Source organism: Gorilla gorilla, chromosome 16 (assembly GCF_029281585.2).
Source record: "Gorilla gorilla gorilla isolate KB3781 chromosome 16, NHGRI_mGorGor1-v2.1_pri, whole genome shotgun sequence".
Lineage (NCBI taxonomy): Eukaryota > Metazoa > Chordata > Mammalia > Primates > Hominidae > Gorilla > Gorilla gorilla.
In genome coordinates, this window is record NC_073240.2 from 35,265,552 (window position 1) to 35,287,106 (window position 21,555).

The following is a 21,555-nucleotide window of genomic DNA, read 5'->3' on the forward strand; positions in this document are numbered from 1 at the left end:
ATGGTTGCACAACACTGTGAGTGTATTTAATGCCACAGAATCATACACTTAGAAGTATTTCAGATGGTAAATTTCATCTTTTGTGTATTTACCACAATTTTTAAAAACTAAGAAAATTAAGATATCCTTGATGTCAGATGCCAGGAGAGCGGTGTCAGGCATCTCACCAGCCGATTCTCCCAGAATTTTTCCTCCATCGGGTAACCACGAGCCTGGGGTATCCCAAAGAGAAGCCTCAGTGTAAAATCAACAATCTCAGTGGAGTGGCTTCATCAGGGAGTGACAGGGGCGTGATTTACTACTGGAGGACAAGGCAGCAGGCAGGGAAGATGGCCCAAGCCTGCTTTGAACTGTAAGGAGCACGCAGAACCTCTTATCCAGACCCGGAGGGCTGCCCTGTTGACAGCACAAGCAGCTCAGGGCCAGCGGCGCAGGAAAACCCCAGGGTCCAGCCAGGTCACGGGCACAGGCCTGCACTCACGGATCACTGCAGTGAGGATGGAGGTGTCACTGCAAATGCGTAAGAGGATATTTTCAGCAATAGTAAAATTTTTAACAGATTTTAGAAATGAAAGGGTTCCCCCTGCATATGTCAAGAACCTGAGTTTCTTTCTGAAACTTGGGTGGGACCCTTTAGAGTTGCTTCAAATAGAAAACACACCATCGGCGGCCACTCCCCTGAGGAAAGGCAGACTTCATGGCTGAAAGCGTCACCCGAGTGCTCCTGGTTTTCAGCATCACATGGAGTGGCTCAGGTGCCCATTCATTTTATGAGTCAGCCTTGGGAGAGTACCCACAGATTCGGAGTCACATCTCTGATGGGACACAAGCTCTACCCTTTCCAAGCATTGATGATCCTGAGGTTGATCAATCCTGAGCACTGATGTCTGTGAAAACAAATCACTTAGGTGCAGAGACACTGCAATGACCATCCCGCCGGGGGCTCCCGCCTGATTCCTTCCACATCCTGGTCAACATCCCTGGCCAACAGGGCAGCCCACGGACAGCTGCTCTGCCTGGCTCCTGCTGAAAAGCCAACAGCACAACAACTCTGCCCTCCATACAAAACCACATGGGCCCTCGAGATCACACTGGGGCGCCCCCTTTGCCCCCACTTCCTTGGGCTGTGGCTGGCCTGTCTGACATTTGCTCTGGGAGATGAGCCAGGGTCTGCCCAGGCCACCACGGGGGCAGAGACGTGAAACAGGCTTCAGCTACTAATTTTCCATTAAACGAGAAGAAAATCGGCTATTGTGAGAAGAGTCACATGAAGGTACCTAAAAGTTGTCACAGTCCACTCGCTCGAAATAAAACCCATCCCATTAGGAACATTGTCATTGCAGCCCATCTCCAGCACTCTGCTCTGTATAAAAGACTGACTGTGGCAAGATAAGGGTTTAAAATTGAAAATCAGAGAGCCATTCCTCAGTGATACCCAGGAAATGAGGCACACGGGCAGATATTAAACCCTCCCACACCAAGAATCCTAAAAGTTACCGTACAGATTGCTCGTTTTCAAGCAATACACAATGATACAAGTCCTCAAGAAGACTGCATGGGTTGAGGCACTGGACTTCTAATCATGCCATCTCTCAGCTCAGGGGTCCACGACAAAGCTAACCCCACTGAGATGAAAAGCCACTTACCCCTTTTTCATCACTTGCAATACAAATTTCAGAACCCATCCCAAACTGGAAGGAAGGATACGACTGAAACTGAACTCATGCCCAGCTAACCTGGGAAGTACACCCTCCTCAGATAATGGAGACCCACCAATTCCCGGGTGTCAGACGTCACACAACCTCTTCTCCCACCAGGGCTGGGGACCCTCAGGAAAGTCAGGTGTCCCTGAGAAACACCCGGCAACATGCAGAACCACAGGGACAGGAGGCAAGGTTCCAGACAAATACACCCAGTAGACAGTTAAAGATTTCAGAGCTGGAGAGAGCTGAGGACACCCCGATTCTCAGACTGCAGACAGCAGGTGGACACCACTGAGCTGGCGACAGCCCCAAAAGAGGTCAGCTTGACTGCGACGAGGGGACGTCTTGATTATCTGTCCAGTGCTCTGTGACATCACCCCACCCCGCCTCCTGTAGCAGTGTTCTATCTACATGAAATTAACCTCACGTATAAAAAATATTCCTGGTTCATTTGCAAACAGGCAGCTCTGAGCAGCACATTCAGAGGTTGCCAACTTCGGGAGGCAGAGGAGTTCGAGATCAGCCTGGGCAACATGGTGAAACCCCATCTCTAGGAGAAATTTATAAGTCAGCTGGATATGGAGGCACGTGCCTGTGATCCCAGCTACTCTGGAGGCTGAGGTGAGAGGATCACTTGAGCTCAAGTGGTCAAGGCTGCAGTGAGCCAAGATCACACCACTGCACTCCAGTCTGAGAAACATAGTGAGATCCTGTCTCAAAAAGAAAAGAGGTTGCCAGATTAATCCAGTACACACTTCTTTAATCCCGTAGTAAATTTTCTCTTTATAGCCAATTCCCAAAGTCAAGTATATTGACTCATAAAAATACCTTCTGGGAAGCATGTGACTGATTTCCAGCTGAGAGGCCCTGCCACTGGATGGTTAAGTTCATAGGCCCCAGAGTCAGAAGGGGGTTGGAATCTCCCCTCTGCCCTGCCTGCTACTTGGCCTTGTGTACGCTCACGCTCGTGCGCTTGTGTGCTCTCTCTCTCTCTCACTCTCGCTCTCTCTCTCTCTCATGCTGATTCTGCAGGCATTCTACAGGCCTCCCATGTCCCAGGAGCCAGCTCTGTCCACAGTGCTCTTCCTGCTCCTGCTCCTGGCCAACCCTCCAACCAAGGTGTCTAGGAGCCACAGGGAAGAGCGGGTTCTCTTGCTAGTTGCTCTTCCACTAGGCTGTGACACGCTGGCCGAGCTCCGCCTCCACCTGCTCTGAAGACAGCACAGACAACTGTTCCACCTCTTCCACTTCCACTGAGCAGAGGAACTGCGTCTGAATGAAGCCAGAAATGGGGCATTTGGGGACCGCAACAGAGAATGGATGCCTAGCAGATGGGATGACGACAAACTAACACACACCCAGGCCTTGGACCCACACCTCCCGGTAGGCTCCCTCTCCTCTCCCTCTCCCCTCCATCACACTTCAGACCTTCCTGGGCCTGGATCACCTTCCTGGAAAGCTGACCACCCCCATGCCTCTGGGCGCCACTCCCCTGCCCTACCACCACAGGGCAACATGGGGCCACATCACGCCACCCTGCAGCTCCTGTTGGAAGAGGCTGAATTCCTGGCAACACCCACCACCCATCAGTCCCAAGTCCCCGAGCATCAGTACCTTCATGCAAAAGGCACTAGGTTGGCTGGTTTATCTCATAAGATGAGAAAATGATGCCCACAAACACATCGTTAGCTGGTATTGATAGCTGTTAACACCCTGAACAAAGACTAAATGAAAATGATGGAAACTAGTGTAAAAAGTCTATGATGTGCAAAATAACAAAATCTAACCTAGCAGTAGCCACTCCCTACCACTTGTCACAAGGAAGCACGAGGAACTCACAACAACTGGCAGCTCCTGCAGGGTGGACACTCCAAGGTCAAGGCTAGAACATAAATGACAGGGAACAACTGACGATGACCCTGAGCTTCACAGATTCCAGAGCCTCCCCTAGGGCCATGGGTCCCAGTGGAAATTTGGTGGTACGGGCAGCATCTCCTGGCACAGTCAGGGTGGGGGCTCCCCTCAACCAGTTTGGTCCACCTCCATGGACCCTTTGGCCACTGAGTCACACATGCTGGCCCCACCACCTGCTTTGAGAACCAGGGCTGTACCCTACCCTCTTCTCCCTACCCCCTCATCTGCCTGTGCACCCAGGGGGCCACCACCACTGCCTGGGGGTCCTCACGTTTGGAGGAAGCAGCAGAGGCTACCAGTGGCTGCCAGCTTGCTGGTATGGGTCCCAGACGTTGCCACCACCACAGCCACTGATAGCACCTGAGGAGACCCTCTGAGCCCCCTGCCTGAGGCCAAGCAGCAGAGAAAGCCACATCCTCTAAGGCCCCCATGGGTGAGCACCCATGTGACAGCCCCCGCCAAACCACTGCCCTTGCCTGGAGAAACCACTCCCTAAGACCCCTCTCCTCCAGCTTGCCCAGCCACACAGGGAAAAAAACTCACTTAAACCATCCACCGGCCTGCTTCCACTCTGTGACACAGCGGCTGCCCTGGGGACTGCTGAGCTACAGGGACCCCCAGTCAAAGAGCCAACCCACTGACCATGAAGCAGAAAGGCCCTCCTGAGGAGGGCCCCAGGGATCGCAGAGTGGACTAGTATCAAACACCCCTCCACAATGGACCCCATAACAAAAGGCATAAATAACAAAAAAGAAAGGTCGACAATGGCAAATGATTCTCCAGTAAAAAAATACAAGAGGAAGAATGACAAACCATTTACATCAACAGAGAGACTGAAGCAAGGTGGGCAGGCAGTCCACAAATTTAAAAGGCAACAACTTTTCTACAGACCAGCCATGATCAGCTAGAAAACAAGGCAAGAGGAGGGGATGATCCCAGTGACAACAGCAGAAGTGAGAGACGCACAAACATGCATGAATAAAGCAATGAAGCTCCAGTGATGGAGGCAAACGACTTTTTACATAAATCAAAATCTGGATGAGAAGAAAATACAAAAGCTCTCTCCTCTCCCCAACCCCAACCCCCACCATAAAACCCACAGAGCAACCTTAATCAAAATCCCAATCAGAATATGGGATGAATTCAGTTTATTCTAAAGTTTATCTAGCGGCCGGGTAGGGTGGCTCATGCCTGTAATCCCAGAACTTTGGGAGGCCAAGGCAAGAGGATCACTTAAGCTCAGCAGTTCAAGACCAGCCTGGGAAACTTGGAAAAACCCCACCTCTACAAAAAACACAAAAATTAGCCAGGCGTGGTGGACCCTGCTACTTGGGAGGCTGAGGTGGGAGGATCACTTGAGACCAGGAAGTCAAGGCTGCAATGAGCCGTGTTTGCACTGCTGCAATCCAGCCTGGGTGACAAAGTAAGACAGTCTCAAAAAATTAATTAATTAAATAAAATAAAGCTTATCTATTCAAAGGAATATAGGAGAAAGGTTGGCGGAAAATGAAAAAAGAAGAGGAATGAAGAGGTAATGGCCCTTTAAGATAACTAAGTCTTACCAAAAGCCACCATAACTTACACGGTAGGTAGTGGCACAAGAATAAAGCAGTAAATTAGAATGGAGAATCCAGAAACACAGGAGAAACACTCAGAACACAGCAGCTACTTAACCCATGACAAACCTGCCAAAACAGAGAGGTCAAAGTGGCTGACTAGGAAATTAGGTTGGAATCCTATATAAAAAAAAAACTACATCCCCAAATCACACTGTATCTAAAATACATTTTAAATCAAAGAAGAGATGTAAATGTAAAAAAATTGAGACTATCAAGTATTAGCAGAATATGCAGGAGGGTGATTATACACATTAGGGTACATAAACCCATTCTCTAAGTAAGATACAAAATTAAGGAGTAATTAAAGCAAGCTTGATAGTTTTAACAATGTAAAAATTCCAAATTTTTACATTGCCAGAGATGTCTTTAAACAAATTCAAAGGACAAGTGGCATCTGAGAGAAAATATCCGCAATATATATAGAAAATGAGGAATAACCCTGTGTACCAAGAACACCTATAAATCAACAAGGAAAAGCTACACAAATCAAGAGAAAAACAGGCAAGGATGAAAAAGAGAATTAGAAAGAGAAATTCAAATTAGTAGTAAGCACAAGAGGAGCAGTTTGTTGTCATTCACAATTTTTACAAATACAAAATGAAATAAGCTATCACTTTACACCCACATGACTGAATGAAACACAAAGACTGATCATGTCCAGAGAGTGTCAGTGGGGACACCGCTGCCCCACACACTAGCATCATTTAGAATGATCACCACCTGTCAAGAGAGCAATTTGGCAATATCTGTTGACACTCTGAATGCCCAAACCATTCAGCCCCCCAAGTCCACTTCTAGGAATCTATGCTACGAAAACAACCCCACGCAGATGCAAGGGTTTAATGTACGAGACTCCACCTGTCAGCATTCTCCGTGAGTGTGAAAAACGGAACCCAAAAGTTCAATAAGTAAACAGTCACATATTATGCAAGTGTCAGAATAACGCTGCTTGTGCAAAGGACAAGGGACCATCTCTAAGACACACAGCTGGTGAGGGGATCGAACTGCAAATCTTATTTACAATAGGATCCCACTTTGTTGAAAAATACTTTTAAAATATGTATGTATTTAAAAGACAAGTAAAATATGTTCACAGACAGAAAAGAAAATGGGAGGAATCGCCACCAAACTGTGAACAATGATTATCTTTGTGGGCACTGAATGGGGCAGTGGTGAAGTTAGGGGGAAGCTTTCATTTTCTATGCTACATGATGCATTTCTGTAAAGTTCTAATCTTTATAATTAGTACATTTGAATTTCATAACCAGAAACAGATATTTAAAGGATCTCAAGATCTATGTTATAGATCTATCATATGTTAGGCGCCAGCCCCATTGATGGAGCCAGGGTCCTTCTCAACTCCAAATTCCACTGCCAGAAAAATGGCACCTTTCTTCTCCAGAGATACAAGATAATTGCGAGAAGGCAAAATTTTTTAAAACAGAGACATCAAGCCAGGTACAGTGGCATGTACCTGTAGTCCCAGCTACTCAGGAGACTGAGGCGGGAGGATTGCCTGAGCCCAGGAGTTCAAGTCCAGCCTAGAGACAACATAGCAACACCTCCAACTCAAAATGCAAAACAAAAACTACAGATGGCAGATCTATTTAATGATTAGCTCTGGTGGGGAGCACTGCCCCCCAAACCTTGACCTACCCAAGCAGCCTCTAGTTGTTAAAGACTTCTCAGTATTGGAGAATAAAACAAAATAGACAAGCACTTTAAAATTCACCAGAAGTTAGGCCGGGCACGGTGGCTCACGCCTGTAATCGCAGCACTTTGGGAGGCTGAAGCAGGCAGATCATGAGATCAGGAGATCAAGACCATCCTGGCTAACACGGTGAAATCCCGTCTGTACTAAAAATACAAAGGTTAGCTGCGAGTGGTGGCGGGTGCCTGTAGTCCCAGCTACTCGGGAGGCTGAGGAAGGTGAATGGCGTGAACCCAGGAGGTGGAGCTTACAGTAAGCCGAGATTGTGCCACTGCACTCCAGCCTGGGTGACAGAGTGAGACTCCGTTTCAAAAAAAAAAAATTTCACCAGAAGTTCCCAAGGAATTTGCTTCCACACATAGAAAATAATCGAGTCCGTTTTTCTGAAAACTTGCTTTAAAGTCCAATTGTGGGGAATTGATGTAGATGGTTCCATTTTAACTTCTTCAGCCAGAGGAAATCTAAAAATTCTTCCTTCCAGCTCAACAGAGCAAATCCACCTACTGCTCTGCAAAAGGAGGACAAAGATCCTCCTGGGGCCACAGAATTCAGCAGCTTTTCCTTGGATTCCTAGGACAACCAACAGCTGCGGGACACTAGGCCAAGCTTCAAAAGGCAGCCTGCCAGCCATCGGACTCCCAGGCACCTGTGGAGTCCTAGGTGGTTGAGGAACTGGGGGAGGGCTTGGTTTCAACCTATTTGCCAAATCACCAGCAAAACAAGACATGTTCAAAAGGAACAACTGCACATAAATAAGCCAGGGCTCTACTCCCCAGCCCATCAGTGTGCTGGTGAGCAGGACAATCAGAAAAGGCCTCTGTTCCTGGAATAACTAACAGTCTCTCACCATCCCCACACCCACTGCCCGGTGTGTCATGGGAAGTCTCTGAAATTCAGGTTTGGGAAATCAGTTGACATGAACTACAGCATAATATTAGATGTCTGATTAAAATCATCAAGATGATACAAAGGTCTAACCGCAGAGGTGCTCTCCACCCCCAACCCCCACATCAAATAGAGCTTTCTCTCCTTCAAATCAGACTTTTTTTTTTTTGAGAGAGAGAAGTTCTCGCTCTGTCACCCAGGGGAGGGCAGTGGCACCCTCACAACTCACTGCAGCCTCAACCTCCTGGGCTTAAGCGATCCTCCCACCTCAGCCTCCCAAGTAGCTAGGACCACACCCGTGAGCCACCACATCTGGCTAATTTTTCTATTTTTCTGTAGAGGTGAGGTCTCCCTGTGTTGCCCAGGCTGATGTCAAACTCCTGGGCGTAAGTGATCCTCCCTCCTCAGCCTCACAAAGTGCTGGGATTACAGCATGAACCACTGTGCCCAGCCTTCAAATCAGATTTCTAAGGAGCCTAACAAGCAGCAGGTCTTTCCAGTTACAGCGCATGGAAGTAACAAAGGTAGCCTCAGCCAGCAACCAGCGCAGTCCCAGCAGACAGGGATAATGAAGCGGGCATGGGCCTCACGGGAGGGAATACTGTCCCCCACCTCCACACCATACTAGTGAGAAAAACAGACTGACTGCAGCTCCAAAACATACAGCAACTTACCCATAAAACAGGGACCTCTGACGCTTCACATTATCAGTAAGAAATGTTTCTTGCCCAGCAGCCCCCAGAGGATGAACAGCTCCCTCCACCTGAAAGGGGAAGAGGGCCCAAGCTGCAGGCGCCCTGGCCTATCGAGGCCGTGGACAGGAGGCACCCAAATGTCTCCCCAGACCCCATCCTGCTGCAGAGGCCTCTGCAGCCCATCACCCTGCATCGCTGCTGTTCCTGCTCCTTCTTGGAGAATAGGGGCAATTTAATCTAGAAATCCTATAAATCCTTGTAAAAAAAAAAAAAAAAAAAAAAGAAGGGTAAAATAAAACGTCCGCACTAGCAAGGCTGGGACTTGGCATCAGCTGCCACCTCCTATAGAAGCCAGTGGGGAGTGGGCTCCAGAGCCTCCACATGACGCTGGCGGTGCCTCGGCCAGACACCTGCCCCCGCCACCCTCCTGCGTCCTCACTGCACCCCTCCCCACCCCATGTCACATCTTCTGCTCATACCTCCCCACACCCTCCCCTCGCCTCTGGATGCACCCCTCAACACGCCCCTGACCGCGTCTTCCTCCCATGCTCTGAACTGTCCACTAGGGAAGCCAGCTGCAGAAATCACTCTCCTAGAATTCGCTTGCTAAAATATGTGTTGTTATTGGCCCATCTACTTTGCTCCCAACCCACAGCAAAGGCTCTCCAGGGCTACCAAGCCCCTAATGGTCAGGAACTGCCCCCCAACCCCCATCTCCAGCTCTGACCTACACAAACTACATAATCCTGCTGCCAAAAACCTGGCCCTCCCTATGCCCAGGGTGCCACACTCCAGGCTGGCCCTTCTGCCTAGAGGGCTCTTCTGGCCTGGGCTCTGAAGGGGCAAACCCACCCACTCTTCTAGGATAGGGTCCATGATCCACCCCAACCTACCGTGGGGCTCTCATATCTTCCAGACTGTGCCTCTCTAGGAGGGCCTTGGACCCAGAGCCAGAATGGGGCTCTGATGCCATTGCACATTCTCCAGCAACCCCTTCCATGCCCTCCCTCCTGATCCCACCCAGCTCTAAACTGGGAACAAGAAAGCTGGAATATAGTAGCTGCTTGGAAAATACCTACTGAGTGCATGGGTGGATAGATGGACAGTGCTCCAGGCAAAGGGACTCGGGGGTAAGAAAACTGAAGGGTACCTGCTCCCGGTTGTACCACTGCAGAGTCCCTGAGTGTCAAAGGACTGAGAGGTGAATGACGGGCAAGGTGAGACCTACCATGTTAGTGTCCCGCACCCCTTTGTTTCCACTATTAGATTAAGCCACCCTATGTGACGGATAAAAGGAGCAACACATACAAGGAGTTAGGCCAGCGTTGCCAAAGTGAGGGGTGGGAATGCTGCCAGTCCAGGGGTCCCCCACGGCAGCTCCCCAAATGAAGTCAAGACAAGTTGGAGATGAGGCTGCCTCTAGGTGTATCAAATCAACTGAAGTAGCACCAGTCCTCAGTGCTGATTAAGCACAGGCACGCCTGTGATCAAGAAGAAAACCATTACTTAATAAAATGCAGTTAATTTAGAAGCTGAAAACTGCGAAAGCCCAAGGGAAAGACACAATCAGGAGTTCTTGGTCTGGAGGGGCTTCTGCTCTCAAAGCTTCCAACCCAACACAGCACAAAGACGTCTTCCCCAACAACCACACATCCAACCTCCAAAACGATGACCCGCTCCTCTCCAGGTACCTGAACCTTAGGACTCAAAGGGTAGAGAAAGTTCACAGGCAGAATCTTCACAATACATGCACAAAAGAAAGGCACTTCTAGTAGGAGCTGTGGGTCAGGAAAACCTCGATTTCACCCAATGCCATTCCTGAGAGAATCAGCCATCAATATGACCCATTCAGTCCTGCCTCAGGGGCTCAGAATCTAGCAGTCAGGCCAGGTGGGAAGTGCAGGGACCTGTGGCCAAAATCGGTCCATTCATCACTCAGCTGACAGCTTTCACACGTACTAGCCAGAATCAGTTAGAAGCTGGAGGTAGTGCCAGGTGTCTGACACCCAGCAGGCAGGTTGGTAAAACACTCACACATCCTAACCCTGGTGACTACACTGACTGAGTGCTTTACTGTAGCAGAACAGTTGCACACATCTCATCTCCTCCATCCATAGTAACTCAGTGGCTGGTGAGGAATGGGACACAGACCTCCACGTGCCCTTCTCGGGATGAGTCAAGACAAACTCTGAGCAGTGACGCTCTACAGCTGGCTCACACGTGGAGGCAGAGCCTGGCTTCCCAGAGCTTCCAGTTCCTAACACACGCCTGGCCCCACTGCACCACACCCGTGGCAGCTGCCACCAGCTCCGGATAATTCAGACAGATGCTTGAGCACATGGCTCACTTATTACACCAAGACTGAGAAACAGAAACTATGTTTTAATTGCACAATGCACACACTTGCTTCCAGAGAGACCTGAGAAATCCATCATCCCTAAATGCATGCGGTTACTCAACTAGTGGCTTTACTATTTTTGAAACAATGGGTTTTTCCAAGACAGTTGATAATCAAACCAACTGCGGGAAACCATAAACGATACTTGTTTATTAAATTAACAACACATACAACAGTTCAGAGGAATTCATATTTAGAGCTGCCTTGCTGGAGAATCAATTCCAGGAATGCCAAACCGACCAAATGAAAAAAATTATATATCGTACACACACACACACACACACACACACACACACTCTGATGCGTCACTTAATGACAGGGATGTATTCTGAGAAATTTATCATCAGGCAATTTCATCATTATGAGAACATCATAGAGCATACATTATACAGACCTACTACAACACACTAGGTTATAGGGTACAGCCTACTGCTCCTAGGCTGCAAACCTAGGCAGCATGTTACTGTGCTGAAGGTGTGTATCTAAACATAGAAAAGGCACAAAGTAAAAATATGCTATAAAAGATAAAACATGGTGCCCCTGTCTAGGGCACTTTCCATGAATGGACCTTCCATGAATGGAAGTTGCTCCGGTGAGTCAGTCTGTACACTAGTGCAGACTTTATAAACATTGTACAGTTAGGCTACATTTTTTAAAAAAATAAAGTAACTGCACGACAACTTTACGACAATGTCACTAGGCAATAGGAATTTTTGAGCCCCATGATATTCTTATGGGACCTCTGTCATATATGCTATCATTCACCAAAACAATGTCATGTGACGCATGACAGTACATATGTATCTCAACTGAAAATCCTAAATGTCAGTAGTGTTCTCTGACTCACTATTTACTAATAAGAGTTTCCTCATAACTGTCTTTGCCTGAGAGTTTCAGAACCAAGCATCTCTCTGCACAGTTGATTCTAGGGACAAGAAGTGCTAAGAATCCATGTTGTCTTCAAGTGCAAAATGGAAAACACCTTAGTGTCCCAGCAACCATGTCAGCCACCTTCCTGGAGGGCAAGCTCCCACGCCCTTTCCCCATCGCTGTGAAGGGCTCACGTCATCTGTGGCATTTCCATAACTCTCCGATGCCAGCCATCAGTCTCTCAGCACGTGTTGAAAATTAGCCCATGTACTTGCCCACCAGTGGTCATAAGTCCTAGTCATGCCCACCCCGTTAAAAACAAATCTGACACAAAATGGGCCCCAGCAGGAGACAGAGAGAAAACATGGGCCTCACACTCTCTCCAGCTCAGGCTCAAAGGCCAGCACTGCCCCGTCACAGCAGAGTGCTCTTAGGCAACCCATAGCTCAGCTACCTGTCCCCAGCCTCCTTGTCGCGAAGTTAAGACAAGACCTGCCTTCTGGATTTGTCGGGAAATTATTTAAAATGACAAACAAAGAGGGATGGAACTCAACACACAGAATTGCCCGATGATGTGTGTTTCATTCCAGTGGTTTCGCCATCAAAACCATCTTTAAATGTTGGAGTGTTTCCGTTTCCAGAAAACTGGAGATGAAAATATTTCCACAGTCACTCAACGCAGGTATCTCAACCACATATTTTTTCTCTTAATTTTGATCCTTGAAACACAAACCAACAGATGCACCACCTTACATTAAAACAGCCCTTTAGAGTTTATGACAGGCCTCCTCTGCATTCTCTCACTAGGCCGTAGCTGTAACTCACAAACCTGACCCTTAAAACTCCCAGGACAATAAGAGAAGCCACACCATGGAGTCCTTGCTGTCATAAAATATCTCGCATCAGTTCAATATCGCATCTCGTCTGTGCCTCAAAACAACCACAGGCAAGAGGCCTCATGCGCGCATTGCAGATGCTGAGAAAGACTCTCAAGCCAGAAGACTGGCCCTGGGCCCCAGGGATTAGTGGCAGGGCCAGGCTGGAACTGAGCTCCTGTTACTCCAAATCCCATTCTCTTTTCCGACCTCCCAGTCCCTTTCTGATAAAACCAAAGCATCTTCTCCAACCAGGCCAGGACACACGCAGGAGAGAGTCAAGCAGGAGGAGGCTTCTGGAAGGGAAAGCAGAGTGGCTGAGAGCCCTGGGACAGAGTCTGACATTAGGTACAAGACAAGTTTGGAAAGATCCAGATGGAGTGGGAAGTGAATCTGGGCGTGGGGGTGCCTCCTTCCAAAGTGCATCCGCATCCGAGGTGACTGCAGGGAGACGCAGCGCTGACTTTGGCAGCAGGGACCACCTGGGTGCAGAGAACCCAAACAACTGAAAATCCAAAAAGGAATCTCAGTGCACAATAAGAAAGCTCATTCTTTGGGCTGGTTACCTTCCCAAACACGTTCTCCTCTGGCCTATGTGAAACTGACGTTGCACAGTACAACTCTGCAGCTCTTTCCTGACTGCCCACTGAGTAAGGGTCTGTGCTACATTCTAGGAGGATCCAAAGGTGAACACAGCTGGGTTCCAGCTCTGGGACTCGGGAAAAGGAGGCACAGGGAGCAGGACATGTGCTGCAAGGAGACTACTGCTCCCGTGTTTCATTCACTCACTCATCCAACAACAGCACTAAGGCTCTGCTGTGTGCCAGGCACTTTTCTAGCTACTGGGGATCCAGAGGTGAACAAAGTCTTTTACATTTGAGTGATAAGAGACTGACAATAAACAAACAAGTACATAAATAACACACTGAATGTTGAGTACTAAGGAGAAACACAAAGCAAGGTTAAGGAGAAACACAAAGCAAGGTTAACAAGAGAAGGGGAAGTAATGCTAATTTATGTAGGGCTGTCAGGGAGCCGGCAATAGGTGAGGGGCCGGCCAGGTGGGCATCTGGGGGTGGCTGATGGCAAGGGGGTGGGAATAGCATGTGCAAAGGCCTGGAGGCAAGAGTGGCCTGGCAAATCTGAGGACCAAGGAATAAGACGAAAGAGCCTACATTCAGTTAGGATCTCCGGGATGGACGTGGGCCAAGATGACAGGTGGGGATGGGGTGGGGACAACCCAGGGCAGATCTGGGCAATGAGCCTGTCTGCCTGGAGCCAGGAGAGCCTGAAGGGACCATTCTTGGGAGCGAGCGGGGGAACTTGAGAAAAATCAGGCCGAGAAACATGGATGTGGAGGGAGCACTGGAAAGCCACTGAAGGCCTGGGCAATGGTGACACACCTGACCTGGGCCAACTTGCACAGCCCAACCTGGGAAACCTCACAGCCGGCACAGAAATCATAATGCACACAGCAATGGCACCCCACCAGTACGCAGGGTTCCACAGAGAGAGCCTGGCTGCATGACCTTGAGGTCACCTAACTCCCGGGCCTCCCTTGTGTGTCTGGACAGGGAGATAGAGGGGAGGATTGGCTTCAGGAGAGATGAGAAAAGACAGTGCCCATGACAGCTGACTCAGCCTGTGCCAGCAGGCTGCTCTGAGACACGAGCTGGACCCAACCCAGGCGGTGGGCGGCAGAGGGGTGGGGAGGAACTCTGGGAAAGGAAGGAGCCAGAGAAGCCTCTCTGTAGGCGCTCAGGCCAACCACCATCCAAGGGAACAATGAGCATCCCCAGCCCCTGCCAGGCACACAGGCTGCCTCCTGGTGAGCAACCATCTCAAACTTGACCTACACTGTGGAGGCCTGCCTGGTCATCAGTGGCTACCTTACACCCTACCTGTGCCTCCATGTTCCCAGTCCTCATGGCCACCTGGCAAGGGTGAGGAACTGAGACTGCGCGGAGGGCACACAGCCTGTCAGTGGTACAGCCAGGGCCGCCGCCCAGGCCCAGAGCTCTCTCCGTTTCTCTAAGGACCAGGCTGCAAGGCAGGGCATGTAATCTCTGCCGAAGACATTCAAGCCACCCAGCGATGTGTGCAGGGTCTCGATCCCCACCAACCGCCAGTCCTCTCCACCCCTGGACAGTAAAGGTTTCTCCAAGGCTTCAGACCATGGTGTCACCTGAGGCCCACACCTGTTAAGTCACCGGGGCAGGTATGCGTGGCAGAGGACAGCGAGGAGTGCCAGAGAGGAGCTGAGGCCTGGAGGGGGCCTCTTCAGCCAGTCTCAACCCCCACTCTCCCCACTCCAACAGCCCTCACCACAGCCACCGCCGCCCAATCCAAACAAAGCCCAGGCTGATGCCAACCTCACCATCAACTGTTTTTCCTCTGACTTCCTCAGTTTTCTCTGGGAAAAATCAAGGTGTCTTATCCCATCTCTAAGCTTCCAGGGGTGTGATCAGTGTCTTTTACAATTACCTTTTACTTTTATCCAGAATTTCTTAGCTCAGTTGGCAAACTGGATATTTATGCAGCTCCATTTCACAATCCATCCCCACCAATTATTCCTGTGAAACTAACATTTTGATTTTTTTTTTTTTTAAAGGTTAGAGCTACTTAAGAAGGTTATGTAAACAAGTTAACTAGCAGGCCACAACTTGGGTCTGGGGTGTCAGAGAAAACATGCAAGGTGGAAGAGAATGAGGAGCTGATGGTCACCAGCTTTACCTCCTTCCAGCACCCACTCCTGCTCACACACACTCACACCCCGTGGGACTCAGCCTGCAGCTTCTCCCAGCCCAAGAGCCAGACAGTGGGGACGGGCACAGACCGCACTTCCTAACAAATGAGAGGGAAGACTTGGTGCCCCATTGCTACTGCCATCACCCAGTCCCAGCCCAGCCAGGGAGCCCACTCCAAGGGCCCCCCGACAGTACTGCTAGAGCCCACCGAGGGTTGCCGGCACACAGTTGCAAGGTCCAGCTTTATCTACTCACGCCCTGGACACTGCCCGGAGCCCCAGCAAGTTCCACGTGTCCTTATCACCCCAGCCCTCCTGCCCCGCAGTTCCTAAGCTCAGGAGACCCTCTCTAGCCCAGGCTGCAGGGGAAGGCAGCCCCCACGGTCACCCAAGAATCAGCGCAGAGTGCAGGGCATCCTGGACTCCCCGGACTGGGAAACCCAGTTCCTGTCCCCCTGCGTAGTGGCCACACCTCTGGGAGGGGAGAAACCCCTGCCTCACCTCACTGGAGGGACCCTGACCCAGAGGCCTGAGAAAAAGCCACCTGCAGGCTCCTGGCAACTGCCAACCTGAACCTTAGGAAAACTTGTCCCACTTCAACCTGCAAAGCTCTCAGATCATTATTTCTAAAACCACTGTCCTTTCTCAACGAGGAAGAAAATAGAAACAAACAAACAAAAACAGAAAGAGGCACAGGAGGTTGAAGAGGCCAGAGGCAGTTTAGCCCAAAAACAAAGTGCCAGACACAAGATGCCAAGTTTGGGGCGCTTCATCCACCGCATGCCCGTTTAAGAGCTGACTGCACTCAACCACAGATTTACGTCTGGTGCCTGCCAGGTCGTATCTCAAGAGATCTGAAAAAATAAGCCTTTCTTCTGCCAATAAATACTAAGACTAGCAGGCCCCTCTAAGGCTCTGCTCTCCACTGGGGTACCGCAGGACAGGCCCCTCAGCGGGCGTTCCCCGCACCCTCCCTCCGCGTCGGCCCCGGGGAAAGGAAGTTCACCCCTCGCTTAGGCTTACCAAGGCCCGCCGCCCGACCCATGGAGCCCTGCTTGGGGACTGGGGGCCTCGATGTTCTCCTTCACCATCTGCGGCCAGATCTCCCTCCAGCAGCCTTGCCAGGCAGTGCCTGGCGTGGAGAAGGGGTCCTGCCGAGGGGCAGGTCCGCGGCGTGCCTCCAACCCGGCGCCTGCAGCCCTGGGGCAACAAGGTGTGGGGTTTTTAATTGAGAAGTTTTTCCCTCTGGGCCTTATTATACAGGGAAAGGGAAGGGGCGAATATCCGGGCTCGGGTTCTCCCGGGGAAGCGAACCCAGAGGCGACCCCAAACTCAGTAGTTGCCGCCCAGCACGGGGACTTGATGCCGAAGTCAAGCGGGGCAGCGGAACGCACCAGCGGCCTGGCCAGCCCAGCGAGATACGAGCGGGCGGCCCCGGCAGACAGCGCCACTTGCCCGCGCCGAGAGTGGCCCCTCGCCGCAGTGAGCCCCTCCCGGGATGCGAGAGCATTGCCTGGTCCCCGCCGCACCCGCCCGCCCGTCGTGGGAGGAGGATGGTCCGGTCCGAGACGCGTAGGGCCGCCGGGCTGCACCCCTAGATCCCAGCGGCGGCCTCCCCGCAGCCCCGCCGAGTCCGGGGGGCAGCGCTCGGGAGCTCTTGGCCTGCAGCTTCCGCGCCGCCCCCCACGCGTCCGGGTCCCCGCGGCGCCGCGGGCGGCCCCAGGTTGCCGCCGCCAGGGAGTCAGGCAGCCAAGGTTCCCCAGCGTACCTGGCCAGGGCGCGGGGCTGCCCCGGTCCGCCGCCGTCCTCGCCGCGCCGCCGTCCTCGCCGCGCCGCCGTCCTCGCCGCGCCGCCGTCCTCGCCGCGCCGCCGTCCTCGCCGCGCCGCCGTCCTCGCCGCGCCGCCGTCCTCGCCGCGCCGCCGTCCTCGCCGCGCCGCCGTCCTCGCCGCGCCGCCGTCCTCGCCGCGCCGCCGTCCTCGCCGCGCCGCCGTCCTCGCCGCGCCGCCGTCCTCGCCGCGCCGCCGTCCTCGCCGCGCCGCCGTCCTCGCCGCGCCGCCGTCCTCGCCGCGCCGCCGTCCTCGCCCCGCTGCCGCCGGCTCCGTCCGGGAGGCTGAGCTCCTTGAGAGTCCGCACGTAGCGGCACACCGCGACTGCTAATTAGCGCGGAAGCTGAATAGCGGCGGGTACATACCGCAAGCGGAGTACGGAAAGCACGCAGGGCTGCCGCTACCTGGCGCACGCGCACTGAGCTGCGGCTGCCGAGCCCGCGCCCCGGTCCGTGCTGCTTTATTTACCTCACCGGCTCTTGGATCACTGGGGCCAGGAAACGGTTCCCGGCGACACCGCGCGCGGGGAAGACAGGGAAGAAAAAGATGCGACCGTGCCGGGCGTTCGCGAGGCCCTGCGACCCCTGGCCCCGGCACTGGGACATCGGCAGGGCGGGCGGGTGCACCCAGGACCCGGGTCCAGCCGGGAGGATCTACGGGACCGGGGCTGGAACCCAGACGTTGGACGGCTCAGCGCCCCGAACGTCCCGGGCCCTGGGGAGCACACAGATGCCCGAAGCACGTCCCGGCCTTGCTGGCTGGGGAGTTGCAGGGGTCTGGTCTCGCGGGTAAAGCCGGTGAACGCGAGGCTCCGCATCCTGCCCCGGCCGCGGCGCTGCGCCCTGCTCGCTCTGCCCCGCGCAGCTGTAAGCGGGGACCTTAGAGCTAGGAACCCTCGGGGATCGCGGCCTCCGAAAGCCCTATCGGGCAGGGGAGGCCCCCTGCTGCCTCCCCACCGCAGCACCCCTAGGCGCATGCTGGACTCCAAGTCTTCCCTGCTGGTCCCCAGTAACCACCCTAGCACCCCATTTCTGATACTCTGCTGCTTTAGCCCCCAGCCCCAGGGCCTCACTCCAGGCCTTTCTCTCCTTGCTGTCCTGAATGGAGAGGACCCTGACCTCCGCGGGGCCCTGGGGAGCACACACTCCCAGACACACACACATCCCCAGGAGAGCCAGTCTTCCGCCCCCACAGCGCGAGAAATCGAAATCCCCTGGAGGCCCTCGGCGAAGGTCGTGCTGGAGACTCCGGTGTCACCTTCGGCCCTCTGGCCCTTTCATTGAGTCCCAGGCAGATGTGGTAAGCCGTGGGAGAGGCACAAGGTGCCTAGTCTGTGCAGAGCGGGACCTCAGCTGCCTCGCTCCCCCAAATCCTGGTGATTTGCCCTCGTTTTCTTTTCTCCTTGTGGCTGGACTAGGCGAAGCTGTGGCATGGGAAGTTCTGAAGACGGGGGTGGGGGGAGCACAGAAGGACAGGGGGCCTGGGGGGTGAGGAGAGCCCATCTTCCTGCTGCCCTGAGGGCCTGACCTGAGACCCTGAGGAGAACGGGCTGGGGAAAACCAAATCCTGAGCTGCACTAGGGTTAGATACAGTGTGGACTTGGCCTCTGCACACCCTGAGCCTGAGTTAGGACAGCAGCTGTGAAATGAATGGGATTCAAGATGGGGTCTGATAAATCACATTTATATCCTCTTCTTCCATTCAACTAATGGATCAGTGTTTTTAAAAGTCTAAGCCACATAACAAAGAGGGCAGAAGGAAGTCGTTAGCAGATGAATGATTTCATCTGGAAGATGAAGAGGATTTAGAGATCTATGGGATAGATTCGAGGGCACAAGCCCAGAACATACGAAGAGGGTCTGGAGCCGGGGGGCGGGGGGTGGCTGACCCGTCCGCCTGTGAGAACCTCAGGGAGCCTCCAGGCTCCAGTGCAGTGCAGGTATCACAGAGGGCAAAGTAGAAATGGGACTGGAACAGGTAGAATAAATGAAGATCCAGCATGGACAATTAATGCCCCTCCCCCCCAAATCATGGATGCAGCCAGTCACTTACCCCAAAGAAAAAAATCAGAGATTCTCTCCAAAGAGAGTTGTGTACACTGCCTGGTGAGAGTGGGTGCTGCTAGTGTAGTTGTCGGTCCTCTGGAGGAAGCCTCCCTACCGTGGCATTTAAAGGTCCACCAGTGTAATGACTGGCTCCCACTCTAAGCTCTCCCCACATGCACATAACCACCATCAGCCTGTCCATAAAACTCCTTTAGATACGAAAGGAGAGAACGCCTATTTAATAAATGGTTCTGGGAAAACTGGCTAGCCATATGTACAAAGCTGAAACTGGATCCCTTCCTTATACCTTGTACAAAAATTAATTCAAGATGGATTAAAGACTTAAATGTTAGACCTAAAACCATAAAAAGCCTAGAAGAAAACCTAGGCAATACCATTCAGGACATAGGCACGGGCAAGGACTTCATGACTAAAACACCAAAAGCAATGGCAACAAAAGCCAAAATAAGCAAATGGGATCTAATTAAACTAAAGAGCTTCTGCACAGCAAAAGAAACTACCGTCAGAGTGAACAGGTAACTTACAGAATGGGAGGAAATTTTTGCAATCTACCCATCTAACAAAGGGCTAATATTCCAGAATCTACAAATAAATACATTTACAAGAAAAAAATCATACAACCCCATCAAAAAGCGGGCGAAGGATGTGAACAGACACTTCTCAAAAGAAGACATTTATGCAGCCAACAGACACATGAAAAAATGCTCATCATCTCTGGCCATCAGAGAAATGAAAATCAAAACCACAATGACATACCATCTCACACCAGTTAGAATGGTGATCATTAAAAAGTCAGGAAACAACAGGTGCTGGAGAGGATGTGGAGAAATAGGAACGCTTGTACACTGTTGGTGGGACTGTAAACTAGTTCAACCATTGTGGAAGACAGTGTGGTGATTCCTCAAGGATCTAGAACTAGAAATTCCATTTGACCCAGCGATCTCATTACTGAGTATATACCCAAAGCATTATAAATCATGCTGCTATAAAGACACATGCACACGTATGTTTATTGCGACACTATTCACAATAGCAAAGACTTGGAACCAACCCAAATGTCCATCAATGATAGACTGGATTAAGAAAATGTGGCACATATATACCATGGAATACTATAAAAAAGGCAGCAATAAAAAAGGATAAGTTCATGTCCTTTGTAGGGACATGGATGAAGCTGGAAACCATCATTCTGAGCAAACTATCTCAAGGACAGAAAACCAAACACCACATGTTCTCACTCATAGATGGGAATTGAACAATGAGAACACTTGGACACAGGGTGGGGAACATCACACACCGGGGCCTGTCATGGGGTGGGGGGAGGGGGAGGGATAACATTAGGAGATATACCTAATGTAAATGACGAGTTAATAGGTGCAGCACACCAACGTGGCACATGTATACATATGTAACGACCCTGCAAGGTAGTGGGTACAGCATACCAACATGGCACATGTGTACATATGTAACAAACCTGCATGTTGTGCACATGTACCCTAGAACTTAAAGTATAAAAAAAAAAGAATGTATCCTTATCCTGTTGCCATTTTGAAGCTGCATTTGCTTGTCCAACACTGGCTTTCAGTTTAAAAGAATTGTACCTAAAAAGTTAACAAAACAAATGCTATACTTATGACAGTGCATATGCTGGACTGAGAATGGTTAGGTGCTGTCGCATTTTACAGAAAAGATGTACTGATTTAGTTCAATACTGACTAACAAATCTAACCTTTTATTTATAAGATATTCTTCAGGACAGCATCAACACATGTAATAAGTAAAAGATCATATATGGATCATTTCACTTTTGATCCAGTCAAATATAAACAAAACTTAACCATTTTTATCACAGAATAAGTAATAGCTACCATTTGCTTTGTGTCTTCTATATGCCAAGCCTAACAATGGGCACCTTTGCCTAAATTAGTTTATTTTCTCCCTTTTACCAACCGCGTGAAATAGACATATCTTCCTCATTTTACGTATGAGAAAACTGCAGCACTGACAAGTAGAAGAATCTACCTGAGTGCATTCTTTTTTTTTTAATTTTAATTTTTTTTTTGAGATGGAGTCTCGCTCTGTCACCCAGGCTGGAGTGCAGTGGTGTGATCTCGGCTCACTGCAAGCTCCACCTCCTGGGTTCACGCCATTCTCCTGCCTTTTGAGTAGCTGGGACTACAGGCGCCCGCCACCACGCCTGGCTAATTTTTTGTATTTTTAATAGAGACAGGGTTTCACTGTATTAG

The 21,555-nt window shown here is 51.0% G+C and overlaps 1 protein-coding gene across 1 annotated transcript in view; it reads right to left on the reverse strand.

The window, feature by feature from the left end:
- The window catches only part of LOC134757268 (serine/arginine repetitive matrix protein 2-like), a 31,533-nt gene extending 13,314 nt beyond the window's left edge, over positions 1 to 18,219 (reverse strand). The window contains exons 1-2 of the mRNA XM_063698734.1: positions 17,797 to 18,219; positions 17,185 to 17,698 (exon numbers count right to left, since the gene is read on the reverse strand). Coding sequence (XP_063554804.1) covers positions 17,185 to 17,698; positions 17,797 to 18,219 — 937 coding nt within the window. The remainder of the gene's footprint in view (positions 1 to 17,184; positions 17,699 to 17,796) is intronic.
- Positions 18,220 to 21,555: the final 3,336 nt, after the last annotated feature.